Source organism: Trichogramma pretiosum, unplaced genomic scaffold (genome assembly GCF_000599845.2).
Source record: "Trichogramma pretiosum strain Unisexual culture from Peru unplaced genomic scaffold, Tpre_2.0 scaffold3, whole genome shotgun sequence".
Taxonomy (NCBI): Eukaryota; Metazoa; Arthropoda; class Insecta; order Hymenoptera; family Trichogrammatidae; genus Trichogramma; species Trichogramma pretiosum.
The window spans coordinates 2,054,831-2,081,249 of record NW_019641698.1 but is presented as its reverse complement, the minus strand read 5'-3'; the positions used below and the strand labels follow the sequence as shown (position 1 = coordinate 2,081,249).

The 26,419-nt window shown below is 45.7% G+C and overlaps 1 protein-coding gene across 5 annotated transcripts in view; it reads left to right on the top strand.

Annotated features, from left to right (window-relative positions):
• The window catches only part of LOC106650535 (protein scalloped), a 121,235-nt gene that overhangs the window by 78,569 nt on the left and 16,247 nt on the right, over positions 1–26,419 (top strand). For 3 of the 5 annotated variants that reach the window (XM_014368590.2, XM_014368588.2, XM_023462475.1), the window contains exons 3-4: positions 22,131–22,255; positions 22,657–22,795. In XM_014368590.2, the coding sequence (XP_014224076.1) occupies positions 22,131–22,255; positions 22,657–22,795 (264 nt within the window). Of the gene's footprint in view, positions 1–9,186; positions 9,235–22,130; positions 22,256–22,656; positions 22,796–26,419 lie in introns of all 5 variants that reach the window. The other 2 variants (XM_014368593.2, XM_014368594.2) reach the window with 1 other exon arrangement.

Here is a 26,419-nt window from a genome sequence, read left to right as displayed (position 1 = left end):
TGCAGCGAGACTCTCCTTAAATGTGCCTTTCTTACCTTTTCGCGTCGCGATTTATCATTTTAGTAATACAGAGGCTATTGTGTGCGTCAAAAACAGTGTGCTCGTCTCGGAGCAGTCTGTACAGTACTCAAGACAGCAGCTGGGCAATTCAAAGGCGAGCTGCTCGCCGTCATCGGCCGAGGCTGCTGTACGTCTCTCGAAAAGCCGACGACGACGCAACTGCGGAGTATAAGATTGCCCCCCTAGTATATATATATATCGGTGGGCGCGTGTACGTGATTTATCAAACGATCAAGGGCTTACGTAGAGGCGCGCGCGTTTAGCTCTGCGCGCACAGCTTTGAGGTACGCTTCGTCGTCTCTCGCTCGCTTTGTCTCGTCCGAAAATTTAGTCACGACTCATCGTTGTCATCGGCGCGCGGCTCGTGCCCGCGTTGCGCCCACGCAATAGCAACAGGGCCATTGTCTTTGCCGCTGCTGCTGCTGCAGTATACAACATGGATCGTTCCAGGGTTTCACGCCGGTATATACATACGTACCAGGCGCGCATTTCACAATTCAAAGACGCGCAGAGCTTTGTTTGCCTGCGCGATTCGGCTGCATACGTACGTAGGGCGTCGTTGTCATCTTCTCTTCACACAGGTTTGGGTCCTTGATTAAACGAAACGTCGAACGAACGCTAAATACGCGACGTTCGTGAGCTGCTATTGCGCATTTCCAACGAATGCAAAAGATGTGAGAAAAAAAAGGAGGAAGAAGAAGAAGAAAACGAAGAAGACGACGTGAGCGACCTAGTTTTGGTGCACTCGATTGTGTCAAGCCGACACTTTCTCAATCGAACTTTCGCACGATTTATTTATTCACATTCTAATTGTTTGCGCAGTAGTCGAAATTGCATATGCAGAAAAGCTGCTGGCGGCGCGCTGCGCCGTGTAATAGACAATTACGGGCCGCGGCTCGAGCGTGTGAGAGCGGAAACGAAGCGTCGTCGTCGTCGCCGACGTCGTGCGTCTTTTTCGAGAGCAAAAGAAAGCCAAGCGAAAGAAAGAGAGAGAGTTAATGACCGATAAGTGAGCGGGCCGGGCGCGCGCCTGCCTGCCTGCCTACATTACTGAGCAGTACGTACATAAAACAATCGGTGCTGCGCACGGATATATATACATGTATCAATCGGGGGCGCGAGTTTCTTCTTCGCGTCCCCTCTGCGCCGCTGCTGCGAGCATTGAGCTATACGCCGCGCTCAGGTGAGAATCGACCTGATTTTCTCGCGAATAATTGCGCAATAGCGCGTGTAGTCTCTCGCCATGCATTGTCTTTGCGTTTTTAAGCTTCGCGTCGGGCAACGGCATTTGAAGTCCTTTACATTTTCGATTCGTGCTTCGTCGATCTACTTTTTATGGCTGTCAGGTCGGTGGACGAATACAATGTGAGCTTGCATATATAATGTATAGACGCGGTCAGTTTGAATTCGTTACGTAACGAATCATTATTCGGCGTTATTCGCTCTTATCGCGGCTTTTCAATAGTTAATCAATAACCTCGATCTAAACGACGCAATCTAAACGATTCGCTAATATATAATACACGACTCGCGACAAGTATTATAATCGCGATGAGTTGGATAAGAACGAAGAAAAACACCCGGGCGCAATTTTCTGCGCGGCGTTTCGAATTTTATGTGCTGCGGCACCGAGACCGACCGACACTACACACCGCTAGACTTGCACTTTCTCAGCAAGAATGTCGTTTAGAATTCGCCGGGTGATAAAATTATTATCGCCGGCATATATTATAACTTTTAGTACACGGAATCGCGCACGCCCATAGAGCTTTATGGTGCTGTAGTACGCATGTGTGGATATATACATTATGAGCCACGCGCTGCGTCTTTGTCACGCTATGTGGTTCTGAGCACGAGCGCACGAACTATTAAAAATCGTAAATCTCGCTTGATTTCTTACCGAATGTATAGATACTCTAAACGATAAAAAGTGCACGTGGATTAGCGACGACGATCGCAAAAATATAATATAAAGACTCGATCGAAAAATGACTCGCGTATACGACGAACGCGAAGGATCGTCGTATTGAGTAAACAGCTACGGAGCGCGTGTAAGCAGGTGACGCTCGCGACGTCTCGAGTTGCAATTATTGTGATTATTGTGTATATATCGGCGAGTGAAGGCTAATAACGCGTGATCGGCTGCGCGCGCGCAAAGTGTCAATGACCTCGAGAGAGAAAGACGAGAGAGAAAAAGACAGTGGAGTAAATATACTGCACACACCGCACAAGACATTCGAAGCGAAAAGGCACGAGCATACGACGGACGCAACAATAAAACGATCCCTCCTCGACGCAAGGATGATTTATTCGATTCGCATATAATAGTGCTGCCGCAGCAATATGCGAGGAGCTTTCTCCGCTGGGGTGAACATGTCCAAAGTCGAAAGAGAGAGAGAGAGAGAGAGAGACAATAGTTATTACCGGGCTCGCTGACGTGCACGATAGATTACTCGAAGCGCGTCACTCTTTCGATAATTCGTATTTAATTTATGTTTACACGAACCAAGCGAAAGAGAGAGAAAAAGATTAGACTCGATTGGTTTTCGCTCCGCAAACGACGTGCGCGTCGATCGGTGGTGTAATGAATTTTATATACAGCATACACGCTCGATCAGCTTATCGGGACGCGCGTCGAAGCTGCGCAGTGAGGCCGCGGGGACGATATCGCTTCAATAATGTAGCTCGCAGCGCTTGCAGCTTAACAGATCAAGGTCGAATGTGTATGAAATAATTGACTTTTATACATATATTGTTATTTACATTCCTGCCTGGATTCTGATGTCTTTACGCGTAGCGGCGTATAAAACGTGATCGCGATATAAGTTGTTGGTCCGTACACGGAGCTTTGTGTTATAAGGCCTGCAGTATCGCGTGCGCATATAGTTATACAGTCGTTGAAGCGAGTAAACAGACTCTCGCGCGCATCCACAATATGTTTCTCTACCGCCGCCGCTGCCGACGGTGCTGTTCTTGCCTCGCTTGCGCGAAACTTGCGCAAATTTCTATCTCGCGTCAAACGCCCGAGGCTATATCTAGGCGCGCGCGCGCAACTTAGTTGTAAATTTCCTCTCTTACTCGTTCACAGCGCTCGCAGCTCCTCTTCGCTCAACAAGATAGGCAAGCGAGGGAGAGAAAGAGAGAAAGATAGTCTTCACAGGGTCACTTCATCTTTCCAACGTTTATATAAATGTAACTTCGGACTTACACACATAGACAGGCAGCAGAGAGGGGTTTAGAGAAAAGCTCTCGCGCGTTTTGCGTTCTCTGCCTCGACTCGACTCTCGACTATCCTGTACTATATACATACTAGCTGCAGGACTGTTTTGTGCATGTGTTTTAGAGTTTGCTTATCTGCGCGCACTTCGCCCACTACTACTGGTGCCGAGTCTTGCACTTGGGCTTTCGGTCGCTAATTGAAATTCTCGCTCGACGATGCAACTTTGCTCTCTGTTTATCTGGCCGGTTGCTGCTGCCGCCGCTGCTCCATGAACTTGAGCGAAAATTAAACATTAACTGCCCCCAGAGTTATTACACTTGGTCCGGGCACATATAGAGGAAAGTCGCTTTGTAACTTTGAGGACCAAAAGACGCCCAACGGATTCTCTCTCCTCCATCGATCGAGTCGAGGAAAAACATTTTGTTTTTTCATCAATATTATCGTGCGCGATTACGTTGCACAAAAAGACAAGCCTTTACGCTCGTGCGTACGTATAGAGTGTGTAGTACACACAAGTTGGTGCTTGTCAGGCGCGGCGAAGTCGAGCTCTCGAGCCGCCGCTGCTGCACGCAAGATTGCATAAACGCCGGTAATAATAAGCGGTCGAGAGCACGGTAATACGCGCCTATAAGCCGTGTATTTATTTTCTTCTCTCTCTTTCTCTCAACGTTGCCGTTCGTCGCTAACCGTGTGCGTCTCGAGTGTAATTAACCATCACTCGAGCTCTGTCGCTCATCGTCGTATACACACACACACACACACACACACACACAAACAAACAAGTAGGTGCAGGAAGCGCATTTTGTATCTCTGCTTGTGCACTGCGTAAATGCGCTTGTGAGCCATGTGTGTATACGTACGTATACGTACTCGACGCAGTCATATCCCTATGAATTTGTGGAAAGGCCTCGGGGAGGTCGGGACAGCCTCGAAATTCCAAGCTCGATGCCGTTTGTATACATGACGCACTAGCTGCTAGCGTGCGATGTTGCTGCCGCTGCTGCTACTCTGCACAGAGAGAAGAGAGATGCTAGAGATGTGCAAGTTTAGAAACTGCTACTAAACACTACCACCAGTACTTGGCTCTCTCTCTCTCTGTAAGCGCAGCAGCAGCTCTTGCCGAGATGCGCTCGTACGTAGTTATACGTGTGTGTGGTGCAGGAGTTAAGTAGAAGCTATATACGCGAGCGCGTACACATGTATACAGTGCGGCACACATACGCACCCGTCTCGAGTGACGTGGTTGGGTAGCTTTGACTGTAATTTAGCAGTGGGGATCAACGTCTGTTGCGTTGCACACGTAGCTTAAGCGCAGAGCTTCGAGCTCTCTCTCTCTCTCTCTCTCTCTTCGGGCTCTTTTATGCGCATCGTATGTGCATCGCATGTACTACACGCACACACGCACAGCACGTACTCCAGTACACGTGTAAATATATTATAGTTTGAAGGATGGGCCCCGAGCGAACTTTACGTGATTCTCGTTTACACTGTACATACCTAGTATCTATATGCGGCGCGTTTAGAGCCTGGCGGCGCTCAACTTATTGGATCAACCAAAATTAAACTATTTAAATCTGTCGCGAGTAATTAATCGTCTCGCAATGCGTGCGATATTTTCGAGAAATCTCATTTTTTACCGTAAAAATTATGTACCAGCGTGTGCGTACGCGATTACGACGTCAAAACATTTCGTTTTGCAGCGGAAACGGCAAATAATGCAACGCTCGCGAGCGCTACACGAGAGAGTAACAGCAGCAGACGCATAACGCAACCTTGCACAGCTCGCACATACGTACATACGTACATACAAGCATAAGCAGGACAGTAGAACGACGAGCCTTTAGGCGTGTTGTGTGTGCTTTTTACCCCCCAAAGAGATCTTTCGCTGCAGCGGACTACGCGAGCCGTCTCGCTCGTACATGAGTCACGCCTGCACACAGAGCCGGCCCGGCCGTAATGTGCATTATACCATTATGTACGCGTGTGCACACATATCGACACAATGACATTTGAACCCTGTCGCGTCTCTGTCGCCTGCGCTTCGAGAGTTGGGCGCTGCTTTCTACGTAAATAATATAATGTGTACAGCGTCGACAGTCCGCGGAGTATGTATATTATAAGCTGCTCCGTTGCTGCTGCTGCTGCACTGCTGCACTATATGCAGTGGCACGCGCGCGTCGCACTGCTTCTCACCATTGTGTACGTCTGACTTCCTGTCTCTTTAAATGCTGCACATACATGCACAGAGAGAAGACGAGCGAGGGAGGGAGGCGAGGCGAGGCGAGGGTACAGCAACAACACAGCACAGCCTTGCATACGTTTACTCTCTTTCTCTCGGCTATATAGCAGCGAGACAGCGCAAACACGCGACTAACTGCGACTGCGACCACGACTGCGACCACGACGTCGACAACGCGGACTCTAAAGTGAGTCAATGCGTCGCATAATTGTGCAATTAACGAAAAAAAGGGAAGCACCGGCAATTGCGCTATACACCATTTCTTATATATAATACGAGTCTATTGTTGGCGTTGCATGTCGTTGTTGAAGAACAGAGTTCCTTGTAGCGCAGAGGTGTGCACTTTGCGAGACACGACTGGTACCGGAGTTTGGTTTTCCACCCTAATGGGTAAACATTTACATGCTAATATCTTCAGTCCTCTTACTCGTACTTTCATGAGCTTTGCGCTCGAGCTCGAAATTCAAAGGTCCGGACCTGTCGGCTTGATATTGAACTGGAGGAACGTGAATGAGGACGTTGATTTCGATGGTGATCCCCGAGATTTCGATTTTATTTTCCTCGTGTTAGAGAAGATCGAACGATATAACACCATAGGACAAAGAATGAGAAATTAAGTAGACGAGTAAATACGGCGTGGCAAAAAGTAATTGCACACATCGATCTCTCGAAGATCATAATAAAACTTATTATGTAGGCGTGCGCGCATAAGACAGTATAATGTACATGAGTGATACTCAGTATAGATATTATTTGTGTGTGTGTGTATATAATGTAAAGGAGTTGCAGCCGCGTGACTGCTCATAAATAAGACATCGATCCTAAGAAAAAATGCTCTTGCGAGCGAGAGTGCAAAAGCGCATTATATGAGTAGCGTCGCGGGCGCGTCTATACTTATTTGTGCGTGTGCATTCGATCGTCGTCATCGTCTTCGTTCCACGCTGCCACTGTTGCTGTGTTGTTGCTTCTTTGTGCGTCGTTTTTTCGTAGAATCAACGTTGCGACTCTTTGGTTTTCTCTCTCTTTCTGTCTGTTGTTTTTTTCTTACTTTCCTGCAGCTTGATACGGCGACGATCTCGAGACGCTGCTGCTGATGCAGTTGTGCGAGTCTCGATCGATCGTTGTAAGATCATTGACTGCACTACCAGGGAGTTCAACGATGCGATTCCGATGGAAATTAATGTTGGCCGTGTACTGCGAGCCTGAAAATTTGTTTGTCATTACTCTTTCTCTGTGGGAGAAGAAACACGTGTTGAAAATATACTCTCGTCGTTGGGTCGAATACGTTGTACTTTGCTCGACGCATAGAGCTTTCGAGCATTCTGTGCTCTCTCTGTCTCTCTCTCGCTCTCTGCGGGCAGCAGCAGGCACAGCATAGCGCTTCAATCAAAATGCCAGTTTATATATGGTTCAAGTTGGCACGCGGCGTTGCTTCGGCTTGCACTTGACACAGTCGTCGTCGTCGCCACCGTCGCAAGTATATAGGAGTCGTTGTTGTTTTTTTTCTGCACGGACTCGCCTTAAGAAGAAATCATTAAACCATCAACAACGCTACCAAGTACAAATACGTACCCATATTTACATATTAAATATAGCTTCATACTTGTGCACGTCCATTGGTCTTGGCGGGCATTTTTTTCATAACTATACGTGATGTGTATCTTTTCGTGGACACTTTCGATCTTTCGCTGCTCGTTTACTCGACTTAACGACTTCTCCTTCTCTCTCGCTCTTTTTCCCTCTCGTTCTGTACGTATAGTTTTGGCGTGTTGCCAAAGAAGAAGTACTTGTCTCCTTGCTCTTATTTGTCTTACGAATATACACTCGTGCGCAGTCCTTGTATATGCGTGCGCTCTTTAGATTATTTATAAAAGCGAATTGTACGCGGCGCCTCCCGTTATGCCTGCTCAAAGACGCTGCGCTGCTGCTCACGATGACGATCATCATCATTTTACTCGCTCATTATATTCGTTGTGTGTTGTTTTTTACGTGCAGCAAACGCAATATTAAAAGTCGATATTTTTCCTCTATGGAAAATGAAGTTAAACAGCACCGATTGGTAACGTACCGATGCACTTCACCCGTAATAACTTGAAACATGCTTTTGCACAAAAAGATTACGGAATACGATGTGCCATCCACGCGAGTTGCTTTATTACGAACGGCCAACGTATAATCGCGATGACACGATAATGATGATTACATTTGCCTGAAAATTGATTTGAATGCTCCTTCGCGTCGAGATTGCCGCGAGTGTGTGTATGTGTATGTTTGTGTTCTATGTGTCTGCCTATACCTGCTGCAGCACACGAGCTAGAGGTTATAAAGCGACGCGCGACGACTATACGACTGTATTATTACGTCGAGTGCAGTACCTATATATGCTATATACAAGTAGGTGTGGCGCGATGACCCCTTTTACGCGAAAACGTCTTGACTGTATAATGTGCGCCGTTGCTGTGTTTATACACACACTGCGCTCGACGATCATGAGCGAAGCGGCGGAGGCGATCGTGCCTACCCCAAAATTATATCAGCCTGAATTATCGTATACTTGGGCGCGAGCAGAGGCGTATTTCGCGATCACACGACGACGAAAATGACGACGATCGCGAATCGGTGCAATTTCGACGTGTTACTCCACCGAACCTTTGACTCGACGCCCCATGATCTCGCTTCGTCTGTATGGCCTGTCCCGAGGAGCAGAGAAAAAAAGTCCGCACAAACGTTTAATGTCTTATTTGGTCTAAAGCAAAGTACTATGTTTATTTTTGCTCGAATGTTCAACTTTCACTTGGCAAAGTTCAACATCTATACCTCTCGACTCCTTCTAATGCCTATATTACCAAAGTGCGTAGTCATGATTGGAAAATAAAGATTTTCTTGTTATTATTCTTGAGAATAATCTCGAAACTACGTACGCGATTCTATTGGTTCTCGAACGCGCTTACGTCTGCAGACGAATTAAACGCGATACAACGGAGTGCGCCTGTACAAATTTGCATTTCGAAGAGAGAGATAGTGTATGAGCTCGACTAATCATTTATATAGTTGATCATCAATCTTCCAAGGCAGCACTGTCTATCTCGATTCTGCATTGCAATAACGTTACCCCCCTATAGAAGTTCAATTGGCCAAATTACCTGTAAAAAATGTCACTTTTTCTACTTTGCCGAATGGTCGTACACGCGTACGTATGTGCATTAGCCTATTTATATTTGAAGAGATTATTTCTCTGAACGCAACTTGTCTTTCGACTCGTTAATCAAGTTGGGTATAGCCGCAGCAGCAGCAGCAGCGCGACCCCGCGATTTTAATTATGGCTATTAAGCGGCATGCCGAACGGCAGCAGCGCGTTGTAACCCAATTCCATGTGAAAGGATCGCGCTCGTTGCAGTATGACACGCGACTTGTCGTGCCTTTATTTTCACTCGAGCTCTGTGTACTCCGTATGTGCATGTGTGTGCGAGTGTGTGTTTGTGTACACATACGTGCCGGGGCTTTTGCCGGGTCGCACGGCGCGCGATTCCCCTCTCTTTTCGAAAAAAAGCGCGGGATCGATAGATAATAATGTGCAAGATTCGCTCGCGTGTTGCATACGCTGCGTGCGTTCTCGGTATTTACTATTGAGTTTGTATTTAATTTTTTTTTGTTTAATTTTTTACAGGACCAGAGGATACTAGCGCGTTTTGAAATATGTTTTACGAAAATACCGGTAAGATACCACAATTCCTTGACGTGAAAAATCATACTTTTCATTTATTTTTTTATTTTTTTATCATTGCATAGTTTAACAACGTTGCGATCGACTCATTTTATAACAGTGTTACACCTATTCACTCAATAACAACATTACTCGAAGATTAAGCGTAGAATCTTCGCGTTATCACGGAACCAGGAAAATAATTTAGGGTGATGGATTTTACGAGCCTCCAACTCTCGTGGCGTCATCACATTAAGCTAAGCTCGTGTGGTTCATTCGCAATACCGTAAATTATGTCGCGCTTTGTACTTCTTCTTCTGTTTTTTGCCCTCCTATCCTATGAAACTTTCGAAAGATAGAGTGAGCCATGCAAGCTCAAAGTGCAAGGGGCTAAACGTCGAGATTCTCTGTATCGATTTCGACATACCGAAAGTGCGGCATCCATTCATTCGCTCTTTCTTCTCTTTTGAAGATGCACCCGATGAACGACACTTTTTTGCTGGTCGTTCCGAATTTGAAAATTCTAGTTAAAGACTTTTGATGGCAATCGTTCGCAACTGTCACTAACGAACAATGAATAAAAAACAACTGAAATTCACTAAATTGAGTGAAAGCGAGTTGAAAAAAAAATTCGCGCGAAACCACTTTCGACTAACTGAATTTTTGCCGCTAGCGCACTTTTCTCGCAAATACTGTTTCTTCGGGTATTTTGGCACGCCACAAATTTTCCTGCCACGCAATCGTTCCACGAGTGGGATTGTTCAAAATTTTCGTGCGTACGAGCCGTATAAAGATCGATGTCAAAATGCTTTGGTTCGAGAGCCTGTCAGCTACATTGTTTCTCTTTCTCTCTCGGCGGTGCATTATACCGCAAAAATCATTTTAATAATAACCAAGAGGGAGATGAAACGCGCGGAAAATACATACACGGTTTATTATGAAGCCGCGGATATATAATATCGGTGTGTATGCACAGTCTGCACGGCGCAGCGCAAAAATCAAGTCATCCGTTAAGTTTATAAATAATCATAATGCATCTATTGCAGGCAGCGTATGGCAGGTGGATTTGAAATTTCCACTTCGAACCGTTGCGCATGCATATCCATACGAGCGCGCATCATAATATATACGTGGTAGAGAACAAGAGTCCATCCGTGAACGAGCTGCACGGGCGGACTCTATACGTGTGCAGTATACGCGCGCCTCTCTTTGCGCTTGGAAAATCAATAATAATATTATGCATTTGACCTGTAGTTTCGCGCGTGTACGTCGAGAGTCGTAATGCACGAGCTGCTATAGTCATCGTCGAGGATGAACGTACACATACGTATTACAGAATTCGTTTTAATCGTACTTTACGTATTGCTGGGCGTTGTACGACTTTTTCTTACTTATTCGTTGACGTACTATTTGATGGAAATTTCAAACGAGATTCGAGACTCTGACTTGAGTTGCTTCTGACATAAGTATTATAAATCTTTGGAAATAATATGAATTTTATAAGGATCAAAGGTCAAAGGATTTTTTAATAGTATTTACCATAATTTGAAATTCATCGATAGAAAATAACGAGATTTCTTGTAATAAATTATGTCTCTTAAGCTTAATTAATCTACGCACCAAGTGATGCTAACTATTACTTGAAAGTAAAGCTCTGGTAAAAAAAATTAAACCAGCACTTGCTCGGCTTTTGCAAGCTCAAAAGCATCATGCGTTGTAGTTTAATTACATTAAGCTTGCCATTGATTGAATTAATCCTTCATATAGTATAACGACCTGGCAGTCTACTTAGCTACAACGTTTTGCACCGAACACAATCCACGCGGTGTAACATTCTTTGCTTCGCAATCGGATTAGATGATGCAAAAAGCAGAACGGTAAACAGGCGGAGTAGAACCGAAGCTTGTGGCAAGTGTAGCGCGAGGAAGCGACGCAGTCGCGCGCGTCATCGAAATCGATAATCCACTCGACGAGCCCCCCTTTTTTTCGTGTCGTTGCGAATACACACGCACGCATACTACATGCATACACGAGGATGCCAATGATGAAGCCGATCGGCCGTCATCGTCGTCGCGAATCGAATCGTCGATTTGGGGTGAGCTCTCTTTTCCGGCATTGCAAAACCGCAACCAGAATCGGCGCGCGCCAGGCCAAGCCGGGCCAGTCAGGATATATGCGCGTAACACGGAGTTTATGCGATACATAGATACACGCACACCACCAGTCAAGGGCTATATGCGTGTATACGCAGGATCTGGCTGCAGTGCCGAGCGTATAATAATGAAGAAGAGAAACGCGCGTAACAGAGGTATAAGGGGGAGGGTGGATGGGAGGCCAGGGGGGTGGTGGTGGGTTATAGGGTGTATATGTGTGCGCTGTACGCGCTCGTACAAGAGAGAGATAAATGGGATTAATTTCGACGAGGGATGTTTCGATGCGGCGATAGGGCCGATTGTTTTGTTGTTGTCAGGACTCGGGAGAGAGAGAGAGAGAGAACGAAACGATTGCATACTGTACGCGCTGTTAAAAGTGCGCTCGCTCGCTTCGTACTTTGATAAAGTGGAAAGGGGAATCGTGAAAAGGGGTTTATTGCGCGCCCTACACACTACGACGACTCGATAAGGGGATTACTGCTCTATTCGTCGTAGCTTTTCGTTCTTTGCCTCTTGATATATATTACGTGTATTGCCGAGGAGTTTGCCGCCGCGCACTGCCTGTACCTATATCTGTACACGATTATTATACGTATAACACAATGGAACGGCCAACGACCGACATGCATATAAACGACAATGATCTTGAACGCGATGATTCGTCGTCGCTGCCGGTGCACAGCTCAAGCCGATCAATGAGCGCTGTTCGCAGCTGTCTATATAATATAGAGCTCTTTCCCGTGCGCAACACCCTGACTTTTATCAATTTTAAATTGAATTTACATTCGTAGATGTGTGCGCCTGGGGTTCGAAGCAGCATACATAGCTCGGCTCGAGTCTAGCATATAATTGATCCGACCACCAGGATGAACGTCCTTAAATCTCTCCGTTTTTATTGTCCTCATAATTAAATACCATTTCATTAAATCCTACATCGCTGCTCCCCCTCACGGCTAGACGCGCGCGCGTGCGTACTTGGTTGTTTTTTCTCCAACCCCTCACCCTCTCGCGCTCGAGCTCGGGCATATAAATTTATTTACCTGCACACACACGCGCGCGCGTGCGTAGTTTTGCAACAAAAGAAAACACTAAATACACCGGCTTGCGTGACGCAGCTTAACATGTTATTGCCTCGTAAGTGTGTGTGTGTGCGTATATAAACGTATAGCTCACGTCGGTGGCAGAGCAGCAAGCACCACCACAGCAAACGCGAGCGACGCTGCTGCTAGGCGATGTCGCAAATTTCAAAGCCTGCGCGAAACACGTATACGTATACATACACATACGTGCGGTGACAACTACACATGGTGCATAAAAAGAAAAACAACGAAATCTCCACGTCGAAACAAAGCCTCTACAGCCGCCACCGCCGACGACGACGACGAAGCGCACCTCCTTCCTCTCTCGCACGTCACAAAAAGAAGAAGAAGAAGGAAGCAAAAAAATTAACCCGAGCCCACCGAGCTTTATATATTCGAAACGCGGGTGTATACCCAGCGAAAAGAGACGAATGCGAGAAAAAGTTTTTAAAATAAAAAGAATAGAAAGACGAAGAGGAGGGAGCCGATGCTGTGCCGCTGCCATCGTCGTCGTCGTCGTCGCCACCCGCCGCCGCTGCTCGGAGTAGAGAGAGAGAGCGAGTATATAAAAAAAGGAAGAGGCGCGAGGCGTGTGCGCTGCATTAATTAAACTAGCAGAGGACAATGAGCCTGTCTTGCTCGCTGCAATTCACGCCTCTCTCGCCTCTCGCATATACACTCCCGGGCCTTTGCCAACTCTGACTCGAACCGTGTTTTAAACTTCTCTCTCTCTCTCTCTCTCTCTCTCTATGCTCGACTTCTCTTGTTACTTTTTTTTATCTCTCCCCGCTTCTTTTGCTTTTTTTCCAACATCTTTTTTTTATGTGTAAACATATAATAGCTACGTCGCTTTTGACTTTTGACGCTGCGTGTCTCGCTGCTCTCTGTGCACACACACACACACACACACACACACACACACACACACACACACACGCGCGCGCGTTTGTCGCTTTACTCGCGGCAGTGAACATATTATATACGTGTAGTGTACGAGTCGACTCTTTCTTTGATTTACTGTAAATGCGACTTATATCCCGACGCGTTTACGAGCTACAATTAGACAAGTGTCAGAATTGATGATGAATATTTAGGCGAACGATAATCAAGGATTTATTTCGCGCGTTTCAATGTAAATCCAAACTGTCGTATCCTGCATATTATTACACGCCGCTGCGACGGGGGAGCATCGGCGGCGGCATAAATAAGTTTTGTATAAATTTGCCGCAGAGTACAGTTCAAAAGCGGTCATTGGCAGCGCGCGCCGCTCCGCGCAGCCAGAGATAAGTAAGCTGCCTAGTATCATTAATAAGCAGTCGCAGCAGCAGTCGAGGCAGGTATATATAGCGAGTAAGAGCGAGAGAGAGAGAGAGGCGCGCGCCTCGTTGCAAACGTACTTTGAAAGTTGCGCGTAATGGTGAAAAAATGTCATCTCACGCTCGGTGCGCCAAGTATGCAAACGATGCGCGACAACGAGCGAGCGAAAGACACTATGGCAGCAGCTCTCGGCAGGCAGCCGAAGACTTACTTAGGGGCTGATTGTACAGTGATTATGTACAGGTATATACGTATATCTATATGTATTTATATTGTATATAAAAGCGAAGCTGTGTTATGCGCGCATAGGGATGGGGACTGCCACGCTATATACACACACCAGCTGCGATCACAATCGCGCTGCTGCTGCTGCCGCTGCGCCGGGAAGATTTTCTTTGCCAGATAATGGCTAAATCTGCGGAATAAACTTTGCTTATCAGCGTCATCATCGTAAATATACAAGTATAATGGATTACCAGGCATTCGAAAATCGCTTTGATGTGAACAATTTTGCAAAATCGGAGCTAACGACCAAGCACACGTTTGTTTTTCTATTTGAGCTTTGTACAAGCAACTTTTGAGTCAGTAAGCGTATGTACCAATTCATTATACGATAAAGTAGACTGCAGAGTCGGCGCCGTGCTTCGAACCAATTGGTGAGTCAAAGGCAAGCTCGACGATCAGGAGAAGTTCAATGGCAAAGCTTCAACTGTATTCCTTTCGCAAGCCAAGGGTTGATAAAATACAGCCGTATAAGCGTGATACATCATCTGTTTACATTGTATACGGCACATGTATGTAAATGCCCGTGTACTTTAAGGAGGCTCCTGTGCGCCGTTCAACACGACAGCGACGAAATACTCTCAGCTTCTTGCTGATCATAAGATAATTGCCTAATACAATCAAAATTAAAGTAAATGCTTGTGTTGTAATTGTGTAGCGTAAGACGGTTCGTATAACGTATAAAAGTTCCATTCTTGTGTGAAAAATAATTTTGCGCCAAACTGTATCGATGCTTCAGAACGCGCTTCACCTTTACGCGCGTGTATTTATTGCTCGTGCAATCGTACACACACACACACACACACACACACACACACACACACACACACACACACACACACACTCGATTTCAAGCTTTGAAAGTTGCTCTGCACATTAAACTTGGCTTGATAAACGTGCGTGCGCGGGGCTGTTACATTTGAATTTGTTTGATGGCTAACAAAGTTTCGATAGCCCGTCCGGCTGCGTTTGTTCTCTACCTCTCGTTCCCTCTATCTCTCTCTCTCTCTTTCTCTTTCGCTCTTTCTCTCTTGCAGCTGGGATGCACATTGCATAACAATCGTGTTATGTTGTCAAGTGCCGCCGCTGTTGCTGTTACTGATGGTGATGCTGCTACCGCTGTTGTTTGTGTACTTTGAAAACTCAACTGTGTGTGCAGCCGCGAGTGTCTGCGCGTACAGTTCGCCAACCCGATCGTCAAAGTCTCATAATTAAAATTTAGTTTAATACTTTGTATACATTTTCTTTTGATCGAATACGTGTACTTTATCAAGAGATAACGGTGCATTGATTGAGCTCGAACATTAGCTTAATTACGAGCGTCTGTGCATTTGTGTGCTTTGTGCGCGCAGGCTAACACACTGCTATATAATATGCCTCGTCTAATTGGCGTTTTCCCAAAAAATAGGCAGAGCTCGAAGCGCTCGGCGAAAAATCCAATATCGCCGGCGATGATTTATCGAGGCGTGCTTGGCCTAGAAACTTTTTTTTTCTCTCTTTTGAAGCAACCAATTATATGCATCAAAGCTGCGCTTACATACAACAAGCCCAGATAATCTAGCGTCGTATACGGCACACGAGCGGGCGCGTCTTCTCTCTCTCTCTCTCTCTCTCTCTCTCTCTCTCTCTCTCTCTCTCTCTATCTCTCTCGCATGGATCGCGATAAATAAATGAACGCGCGCGCGTGTGTGTGTAAAAGCTCCTTTAGCGGATATAACGAGGCATCTGTTGCAGCGCTACATACGTACACGGCCGACAAAGAGTCTCTGGGCTCTTATCTCGCGCTGTAAGGCCTCTTGTGCACGCGCAACGCAGCGCGAGATACACGCGGCGTCTTTTGCGCAATTGGGGAATCGAGTAAAAAAGATCCACGTGCTGAGATTCTTCGACTCGCTCCGCGTGCTACAATGCATGTGTGTGTGTGTGTGTATAAATAACGTGAGAAATTTTCGAGAGTTTCGCGTGCTCATGCGGGAAAAACGTTGCATTTTGAGACGTTCGCGCGCTCTCGTGACACACACACACATATACATCGCACGAAATCGATGAAAAAATTGCGATATCCATCCAGCTCGGAGATTACAAATCTTTCGCAGAGCCCTGTATAACTGCAACATCCGACGGTACGCGTTATAAATATGGCGTTCGATCGGAAATCGATAGACGTATGCGGGACGCATGGGCTATTTTGACCCGTGCAGGCAAATTAACATGACAAAAGACTTATATAATTATTACGCAGTCAATTATATTGGCTATGCCGCTGCGACAACGGATTATGAATTATTAGCTCGCTGGGCAAATGAAATTAAGTCAGCGGAATTTCCAATTAAAATTTAATAACGAGCGGTAATAGAATAAAATATAACGCTGCAGAGCATGTGTGTGTAAATATAATACGTGCAAATGAAAAATAAAGCTCCGAAGCCGCGAACTGGATATAATCGCGTTCGCTGCGTGCCTCTCTCTCTCCCTCTCTCGTCGACCACTCGTATGTAACACATTTTAATCTTTTAACGAAATTTACGAAAATATCATGGTCGCTCGCGGGGGCCATATAATCTGCTATATACGTAGTAAGCGGAACAGCATTTAATTATTGACACTTTCGGCACTCGCTCGCGACGCTCAAGCTGGCCTCTGACGTTTATGCGAGCTATATATACCTAAGATATTAGTGTGTTACTGAATTATTCATCGAACACGGGCGCATCGGGGCTGATGCTGCTGCTCCAAACGGCGGCGGCGGCGGCGGCGATTCGAGGGAGAGGAGAGATGCTATATAACCAGCATTGAGTAGCGAGAAAGGCATAGAGCGCTTAATTTAGCAGTATGTAAATTAATCTCTCTAATTGCGAACGTTGGAACGAGCCGTATAGCGCACGTGCGGTTATATCCGCCCTCGACCCCGCTTATACACATATAACCTACGTTTCATATATATACACACACATATATTTCAAATCATATGCATTTATACGCGTCGATGGGATGCGCGGCAGCGGTCGGGGGCTGGTCTGTAACGCGCATTAAGATTACAGCGAATTAATTTTCATCGAGATATCGCGCGCGCATACGGACGTGAAATCGTGCGCGTCGCCTTTTGTTGATGCACCCATTGTTGTTGCCGTGCAGCTGCATGCATAGACAGAAGCGATTAGAAAGCAGAATGCACACACGACTCTCTAACGTGTGTGGCACTTGCAATTTTATCATTGATTTCGCGAATGCTGGCGTCGCGTATATAATACTGCCTCGTTGTAATTCGTAGCGTCGACAATTAATATGTATATACAGCCCGGTGCGAGTGACGTCGTTGATGATATTTTTACGCGAGCAATTAGCAATCGTGCGCTTGCTTTTTAATTAATGCTCCTTTCATACGTATGGGATGGGTATTGAAGCGCGCACGAGCAAAGATCGAAAGAGAACGAAAGAAAATTCATAAACAAACGTACGCGATTCATCTTCTTTTTTTATTGTACTCGCTAGAGAAGCAAGTGAAAAAGCGAGCAAAGAAAAGCGCGTAGATGCGCGGCACACACGCGATAAAAATGAGCTTTAATTGCATCGACGACAACGTCGGCTGTATACGCGTACGATACACAATCGGCCGATTTTCATTCGGTCGCATCCCCATTTTTTCGCGCGACTGTTTTTTCGAGAGCACCTCGAATATAAGCTCGTCGTGGCTTGTCACATGTATATCGGGCACATCTCTAATTGCTTGTGCATCCTAGTTTATTTAGAAAAGGGGCTGTTGTGTGAATCCGTCTCGCTTGTCGATGTGGGCGCGACGGTGTCATTGTGCGCGCCCAGCCCGTAAGTGTGCGCGATGCGGCGTTTGCACACGATGAAAGAAATCCACACACGCGTACAAGCTGTGTAGTTGCCACTCCGACAAAATTAACCCTTGCAACTGCAAGCCTGTAATCTATATATTCATCGTCGGGCTTTACGAGCTATCGTGTATGTATCTGTTACGAGCGAATACGTCGCACTTCTTCGCGTTCATTCGCTCGAGTGGTGTATACAACGCGCGGGGGATGTGACAAATTCATTAGATGTTTTCTACCAGCCTCGTTTTTTTTCACCATTTTTCAACGGGATGATTTCATTATTTCTGCTCGAATTTAACGCAGTACAGCAGTAACAGCATCGACGCCATCGCGTGCAAAGTTTTTTTGGTTTTTAAATCGAGCGAGTAATTATGAAAAGTCGTTGACTCTTCTTCTTTTCTTTTTTATCATTGCGCGTATTTTCTACTCACTTTTTTTTACGACGCACAAAAGAGTAAGTAAGACTCGCGCGCATGCGTAATTGAAATTTTTCAAGTGGTAACTTTATGTCCTTTAATAAGTCAGGCAATCGTGCGCACACGTGCGCGCACTCGCAGTTCTTTTTAACGGATGAAAATAGAGCTACTCTCTCTTACGCGCCAGGGAGAATCAAATGAAAGCTTAATGAAGCATTTCAGAATGAATATATTCGCGCGCGGGATTTGTATAATGTTGAACACTCAGTTTTGTCCGTACGCAGCGATGTAACTTTTTTCGCAGTGCAACATACGTTGATGAAAGAAATTTGTCGGTTTTGTTACTCGCATCCACATAATCGTTATATCTCGTATCTTAATTATTCGAGTCTTCCGATTTCTTGTTCGTTCCATGCGCGCACACATGCTGAATGAGCAGAGTTTTAACTTTTTTTAAATTCTTTTTTTTAAAAACTCAGCCATTTTTCTCGACTAAAAGAAGTACCGTTGAAAGGTTTTGAAACGCATACACACGTTGCGTGTACAAGTATATTTTTGCCAACAAATACTCGTTTACACTTACTATCGCAGGCTTGGAGCACAGAGCACAGGAGATAGCGAGGAGCTATACAAGTTATATATAAGAGACAGAGGGTGAGGAAGAAAGAGAGAGAGAGAGAGAGCAAGGGACGATATATATAATGTTCCGCGATATTAAACGGTACGCATTCCAGAGTTTCCGTCCGTCTCTTCCTCACCCTCATTTTAGCTATCTCTCCCTCGTACGCGCGTGGTATATATATACAAAACCCTACTACTGAATACTCCTACGCTTTTGCTGCGCTGCTACACTATTCGCACTTTTCTCACTTTAATTTCTCTTTATTTCTTTTGAGACTTCGTTTTTCCTCTCTTTTTTTATTCTATTTTATTTCTACTCCTGTTGCCTTCTTTGATAATAAAAAAAACCTTGATATCTTGTTTGCCAGAGTAAAAGATTCTTCAAAAACTAATAAACTGTTGATATTTTTAAAAAAAAATTGCTACGTACTCTAGAAAAACGCCGAGAAGTTCGAGAATTCGTGCTGTTGGCATTGGGGAAGATCGAATTCGCACTCGAGCGATACACTTTTCGATAGAAACATCTTATCTTGGCTCCGCAATATTTATCTAAAATTAAAAAGCTCTTGTACGAATTCGCGAATGAACTTAGAATTCGCATCCACCCCGCCGCGTGCAATCCCAGGGCGCCATTCGCCGCGGTCTTTCGTGCAAGAATGCGCCGAGTAAGCTGCAACCTACGGTACGTATGTATCTCTGGCAATAAGCTCCATGAGACGCACATATGCATATTATATCACGTGTTTGTGTATATATGTGTGTGTGTGTGTATTCATCCATCCATCCCTCTCGCTGTCTCTTATTCTGTCTCTCTATGCGGTGCATAGACCATGACGCTAGAGAGAGAGAGAGAGAGAGAGAGAGAGAGAGAGAGAAGCGAGCACGCGTACTCAACATTCCACAAGGACAAGCGTTCCGCATCCTTCATGCAAGCTGCCTCCATGTGTCATTCGGTCTCTCGCGTGATGTATGCTTCCGCCTCTACCGAATATGCGCGTCTCCATTAAAGCCGCAAGCCCCTTCCGTGTGTATATTCGTACATATACGTGTATATTCGGCTTCCCCGTGTGAGCGTAAACGTATACCTTTACCCATGTGCGAGAGCCTCGATCGTGCAAACCACTCGCGCGCAGTTCTATTTTTTTATCGTATCGCTCCTCTCGCTCATCGAGCGCTCGCACACGTGCATCGAGGCTTGGTGCCACTGAACCTATCGGGGCTCGCATAGACTACGTTATATCGTGCATGTGTGTGTAGGAATCAAGTCGAGTATACATATAGCTCGTCGCTGCGCTATTCCACTATACAGTTGCGGTTTTGGCCAAGCACGCCGCTCTCCTTGCCCTCCGTGTGTCTCTCTTTCTTTCTCGTTGCGTGTGGCTTGCGCGCAGCCCGACCGGTCAAACTTGCCCAGTTGGCTTTTCATATTTCGCGGTCGCGCCGCTGAAATTTGTCGACAGAGTTGGCCGACGACGAGTGAGAAAGCTCGTCCAACGTGGCGCATACACGCGGGCATTTTCGTGAATTTCCGAGCGAGTGTATAGCGACGTGTAAAAGGGCTCGCGGACGGGTATGCAGCGCAGGCACGAGTTCGCTCGTGCGCTCGCACTTTTATTACAACGCTGTATTACACACCTGCTCGGATGATGTGTAAAAGCTCCACGCAGCTTTGTTAGAGTTTGCAGTTCGGATCGTCGTCGTCGAGTTTCCCGCGCTCGACGAGCGTAAATACTCGTCGCGAGCGATTACCGCGCTCGAGCTTCCCTGCGTTGTATGGAAAATCAAGCCCCGCGCAAGCTTCGTTACAGCTCGCGTGCACCTTTTACATACGTGTCACGTAGGGAAGAGACATTAGCGGCGCGCGAGTCGCAAGCTCGTTGTAAAGCGCGCAGGTACATGTATCAGGCTAACAGAAAAGGCAGGCTCGCTCCTTTCGCAGTTCGCTCCCTCTGGAAAGCGAGGAAAGCTCGGGGAACGTAGGGTCGACCCGCCCTCGCTTCGGCACGAACCCCCGCTCTGCTGCGCGCTCGAGTCGCGACGAGGGCGGAGCCAACCGCCCCCGCGCGCTACACACGCTGCTGCTGCTCCCGACGCCTACGCTCCCAGCGCGCGATAGCAAAGAAACCACTTGTTGCGCGCGCTCTACGCTCTACTTGTATGCTACGTGATTGTTCACACGCACACACTTATGCGATACGAACACCGAACATCGGCGATATTGCATTTATTATCCAAGGGAAAGATCGCATCGACGATAAAAGTCGAGTACAATGACAACGCGAGAAGAAAAATCACCGACTAGATTTTTTGATTTGCGAGGGAATCCGTGGAAAATTTTTAAAAGCACGCTTGTGTATCATATAGCACACGCGGCGCTCCAATCCAAGTGAAATATTAGCAGACGGCAGCGTCGTCGTGGAGGCACGTGGAGCAGCGCGGCAATGCACGCGATGACGTCATCGTCGACTTACTGCTTCTCTCCTCCTCCTCCTCCTCCACTTCTCTTCCTTTCTCTCTCTCTCTCTCTCTCTCTCTCTCTTCCTCTCCGAAGAGCGAGCACGAGCACATTGAATCTCTGACTATACGACGTAGTAATACGTTGCAGCAAGCTCGCAAGCTTCGACTTCCAGGCGAGCTTCGCAACGGCTGCTGCTGCGAACGGATCGCGTTCATCATATACATATATACGACGTATATACGCCCGCACGGGCATGTGTGTGTGTGTGTGTGTGTATTGTACATATCTTTGACATGCCTGACTCGGTACAATCCTCCGCGCAGTCTTAGAATTCCACGAAATTTCAGCATCCGACCTACCTTAACTCCCTCGTCTAAGCTCTCTATATAGATTACGCGCGTCGTACTTTATATTTACCTATCTCGCGAGCGATTTACATCTCTCTCGCTCACTGCATTGCCCAAACCTTTCACAACTCCAAGATGAGTTATAAAGTAAGAGTGAGCACGACGGGTTGTACTTTTTTTACTACCGTTGAAAACAAAAAAATAGTTTGCATTTGAAATCACTTGATTATATGAGACCGAATACATAGAATTTGAACATTGTTACATATATAGCATATGCAAGACTTTTGATTGTGAACGAAACAAGCCGATTGATCAATAACACGATAAATATTTCACATATATCGTCTATGTATTAAAGTATTAAAGTTTTTTTCTTCACTTTGTGTATTACAGGCAGTGCGGTGGCTGCAGCCGACACCATTTCCTCACCGTGGACACCCGCAAGTTCCGGGCCGCCGCCCGACGCCAACGGCACCGGCTCGGATACAAAAAATCTCGACGTTGGCGACATCAGTGATGTAAGTGCATCCCGTGAACATAATTGTATAGTTTTGGATTTTCGCGCTCGCGTTCATAAAATTTTCCTTTTAAAAGTTGTAAACATATATTAAGTAAATATTATTTATGAGAAGCTTGCGGAACATGTTGTTGATAAATTTGATAAATTATACAAGTTACTTCGTTGTCTCGATTCTTCTTAGCGTTGCGCGAGTATCGGAAAGTTTATGCGTGCGGCGCAGCTTCTGTATCGATAAACGATAAGCCAATATATAGTATAAAGCAAAGCTGTAGCAGCCGGCTGTGTGCACGCGGATATCTGCACTACGCGTAACATAATTAATGAACGCGCTCGGTGCAGTCGCGCTAACATGTAATGGATCATATCGACTGACGCTTTGGCTTTGATGGCTTTTGACAGGATGAAAAGGACTTATCGGCAGCGGATGCTGAGGGCGTCTGGTCGCCGGATATCGAGCAGAGCTTCCAAGAAGCACTCACCATATATCCTCCATGCGGTCGTCGCAAAATTATCCTCTCCGACGAGGGCAAGATGTACGGTAAGTGCCAAATCGTTTTTCATTTCTACACACTCGCAAGCTCAAATATTTATTCAAGTAATGTATGGCCGAATGTGCCTCGCGCCTAATCGCTACGAAACCAAGTTAACTTGGATTCGATTGGCTAGCTCCTCGTATAGCGCATTTGATTCTCGAGAGATGTTGTCATCAAAAACGATTGATAAAAATAACTCGCCTCGTAAGCTCCCTCTCGAGTCGAGCGAAATATATATTTTCACGAGTTCACACCCTTCCGAGACTTGCGTCAGCTGCGTAAACGTATATCGGGGTGTCTGTGTGTGTGTCGCCATAGTCACAGCCATAGAGCTCTCTTTCTGTCTCTCGGAGCTGTGTTATTGCTCTGCTACTGAGGTCAGTCTACGTGACCGCGTGACGACGATATCACCCCTGCGACGACCATAACCACCGCCGGAGAGGAGAAAGAGAGAGAGAGAGGGACGGACAGGCAGACAGGCAGGCAGACTCCGAGCTAAGCAATAATGCCAGGCCAGCAGCAGCTATGTACGGCAAAAGCGACCCCTGCGTCGAGTCGCCTCTCTTGTACCGAAGCCTATAAGGTTGCTCTCTATTTCTGCAGGCAGATAATTTCATTGCTCTTCTTGTCATGTACATAAGAGACCTATTGCGATACATCCCTGAAACCCTCTCTCTCTCTCCTTTTCTTATGCGGACAATATATATTCGAGTCCGAACTTGACAAAAGAATTTTATCGACGAATACCAAAGTTAACTCGTCCAGCTAGCTGAGCCAGCGGCTTCTTTTTCTTTTTCATATGCACATCGGCAATCGTATCGACGTGTACAGCTTGCAATTTCTAATGGACGTATTTTTCTCTCCTCACGAGAAATTCGTGCTTCTGAAACGCGCTCGAGTGCACCCTAAATTCGCACCAAGTATTATCTTGAATGAATTCAAAAAATTCCTCGTAAACCTTGATAACTATCAGTAAAAAAAATCACTCGGTAAATATTTTATGAAATCTTTAATACGTTGAGTAATGAAATCGTTAATATTCCATGTACATCCTGGATGAATATAGGAAAAAAGAAAGCAAGTTATTTGCTCGAGCTGTCACCGAGTCTATAGAGCATTTTCATTGGTGGAGAGTCATTTTCTGATAGAGCTTGCAGATTTCTCTCTCTCTCGCTCTCTTGCAACAGTCGTAAATTGCTATTTTTCCTCCGGCAGTATCACGTACACGTACAAAAGCGTGATCATATTTTCGAAAAATCAATCAACTACTATAACTCGCCAAGTGGAAAATAAAGCTGAAAGCTGCAATAACGCTCAACTCTCGACTCGATAAATTCAATATAGTCTAGATAGCAGCTATGATTCAACAGTAATACAGAGTTTCTACATGTTTTGTTTTTTTCAAATTTCATGGAAGCACGTCACATGGCGTTTCAGTTCAAGAGTTTACAAACTATCTTTCTAATGTTGCAATTAACTCGTTCAGCATGAAGTGTTAACGTTTTATGTTCTAATCGTTTTACATTTTACGTCCCAAATGCTCTGGTCGAGAGTTTTGACCTCGCACTCTTATATAATGGGAAAAAGCTCGTGTACGTGTCGGAGGGTGTCTGTCGTACGTGTGTGGAAAAATTCAATATTTGCATGTCCAGTACAGATAATAAGAAACGAAAAGGCTCGCAACAAACTTCCATACACTCGGAGCTCTCTTCCGACTACGGGTCGAGAACTAAGAAAAAGAAGAGGGTGCGAGACTGAAATAAATGTGTTGCTATATATTCTTGCATCGCGTCCTTTGCCCGCTGTTGCTATACCTATATGCGCGCCTTTAAACGGACGGACAGTAAAAGTAGTAGGAGCAGCAGAACCAGCAGTAAGCGACAAAAGTGAAAGATGTCTAGGGGACAAAGGAACCGAAAAAGCCAAGAGGGTGTATCTTGAGTCTAAGAAAGTGGGAATGTTACAATATGAGAAAAAGTTTCTTAATTCGTAGATTTATATCGAATCCTTTTCGTCATCTCAGCGTCTTTTGCGTTTTCGAGATTTGACCCGTCGTTCCAAGATTTAATTGGCTACTTGAGCGAGATCGATTTTCTTCCGATTACGTTTATTGTGAACAAGTCTCTTGAATGAAACGAAAAATTCAAGACACTGTAAAACACAGAGCTTTTACTGAACAAAGGTAAAATTTAACGTATCGTTATTCTTGAACTTTCATAATGAAAAGATTACATACTCGGATAAGATGAAGTTTTATTGTTGGGCTGTAACACTCTGTAAAAAAATTATAATTCTTCATAAAATCCAGAAATTTTTCAGTCGAAAAATTATTAAAAGGCTCTATTCATTGAAAATAATGCATACGTAAAATGAATGGCGGGATGAATTTTTTGACTCATGATTTGTGACTTCCGGCTAATTTTACTGCTGAATAAAATTTTTGTCCCAAAAAGTACAATCCTTCTATTCTCTCGTAGATGAGTAAACTTTTGCGGTGACGTTGCATCCGATCATCGAGTTGTTGACCCCTCTCGAGGGAGAACCCACTATCACCATTACTATACCAACATCATCGCTATACTATTTGTGACTTCTTGCACATACACGTACACGTATGAGCCGGTCGAGCGAACGCGTGTATACATACGAGCTTGGCTCCGTTGCAAGTCTTCTTTTCCGACCGGACGCCATGTATCGCGAGCTTCGATCCTTCCGCTAGGCAGGGAGCCCCGCGGTATCCTGCCGCGTGAAAAGGCGTTCATTCGTGATCCGAGCGCGTGCCTTTATAGGAAAGCGAGCTACATATATATACAAGGATCGCGTGTTGCGTGACGTCTCCGCTGCGTGGGCTGGTCATTGAATAAGCGCGTGCTATAATACGCATCGGCCGAGTGTACAGCCTGGCTTGGCTGGCTGACTTCGACCCTTTGCAGCAGGATTTGCGCTGTTTGATATCGTTAACCGATACGAAGAATCCTCATCTTTGCTCGACTATGTATCGTGCCCCGGGCCTTGATTTAATTCAAGCTCTCGATGCAATTGGCATTTCAGCGTGACTCGAGCACGGCCTTCTATCACGAGCGCAATTTTTGCGCCATCATTATTGCCACGCTTCGCAATTCAGGAACTCTACTTTTCATTCCGAACAAAGCCTCGGAGCTTGTAACTAGAGCCTATGTGTTCAACGTTCTTTACACTCGGGTGCAACTATTATCACCTACACAACGGCACCGCGCCATAGAGACATAATCGACGAATTTTCCCGTTGACCATCGTCGTTGGGCTCGCACAAGTTTCGCTTCTCTCTCTCTCTCTCGCTCTCACAGCGCGTCGTAAAGTCTAAGCTCGTAAAATGAAAAGCGATTAAAGCTCTCCCTTACACTCTATATAGCTATATTATACATATATATTTATTGGCGTTTATACATCGCGACGAACGAGTGAGGGGGTGTGTGTACGCGTATACGATGTACGTGTAAGAGCGCACACACGCGTATACGGGTATACACTCGCGGATTTACGAGGACGATAAAAGCTTGCTCTCTGCAAGCGCGAGCACGTAAACCTTGAACAATCTTCGCGGCGCGCATAGTTGCTGATGCTGCTGCCGCTGGTCAACGCCAGCAGTT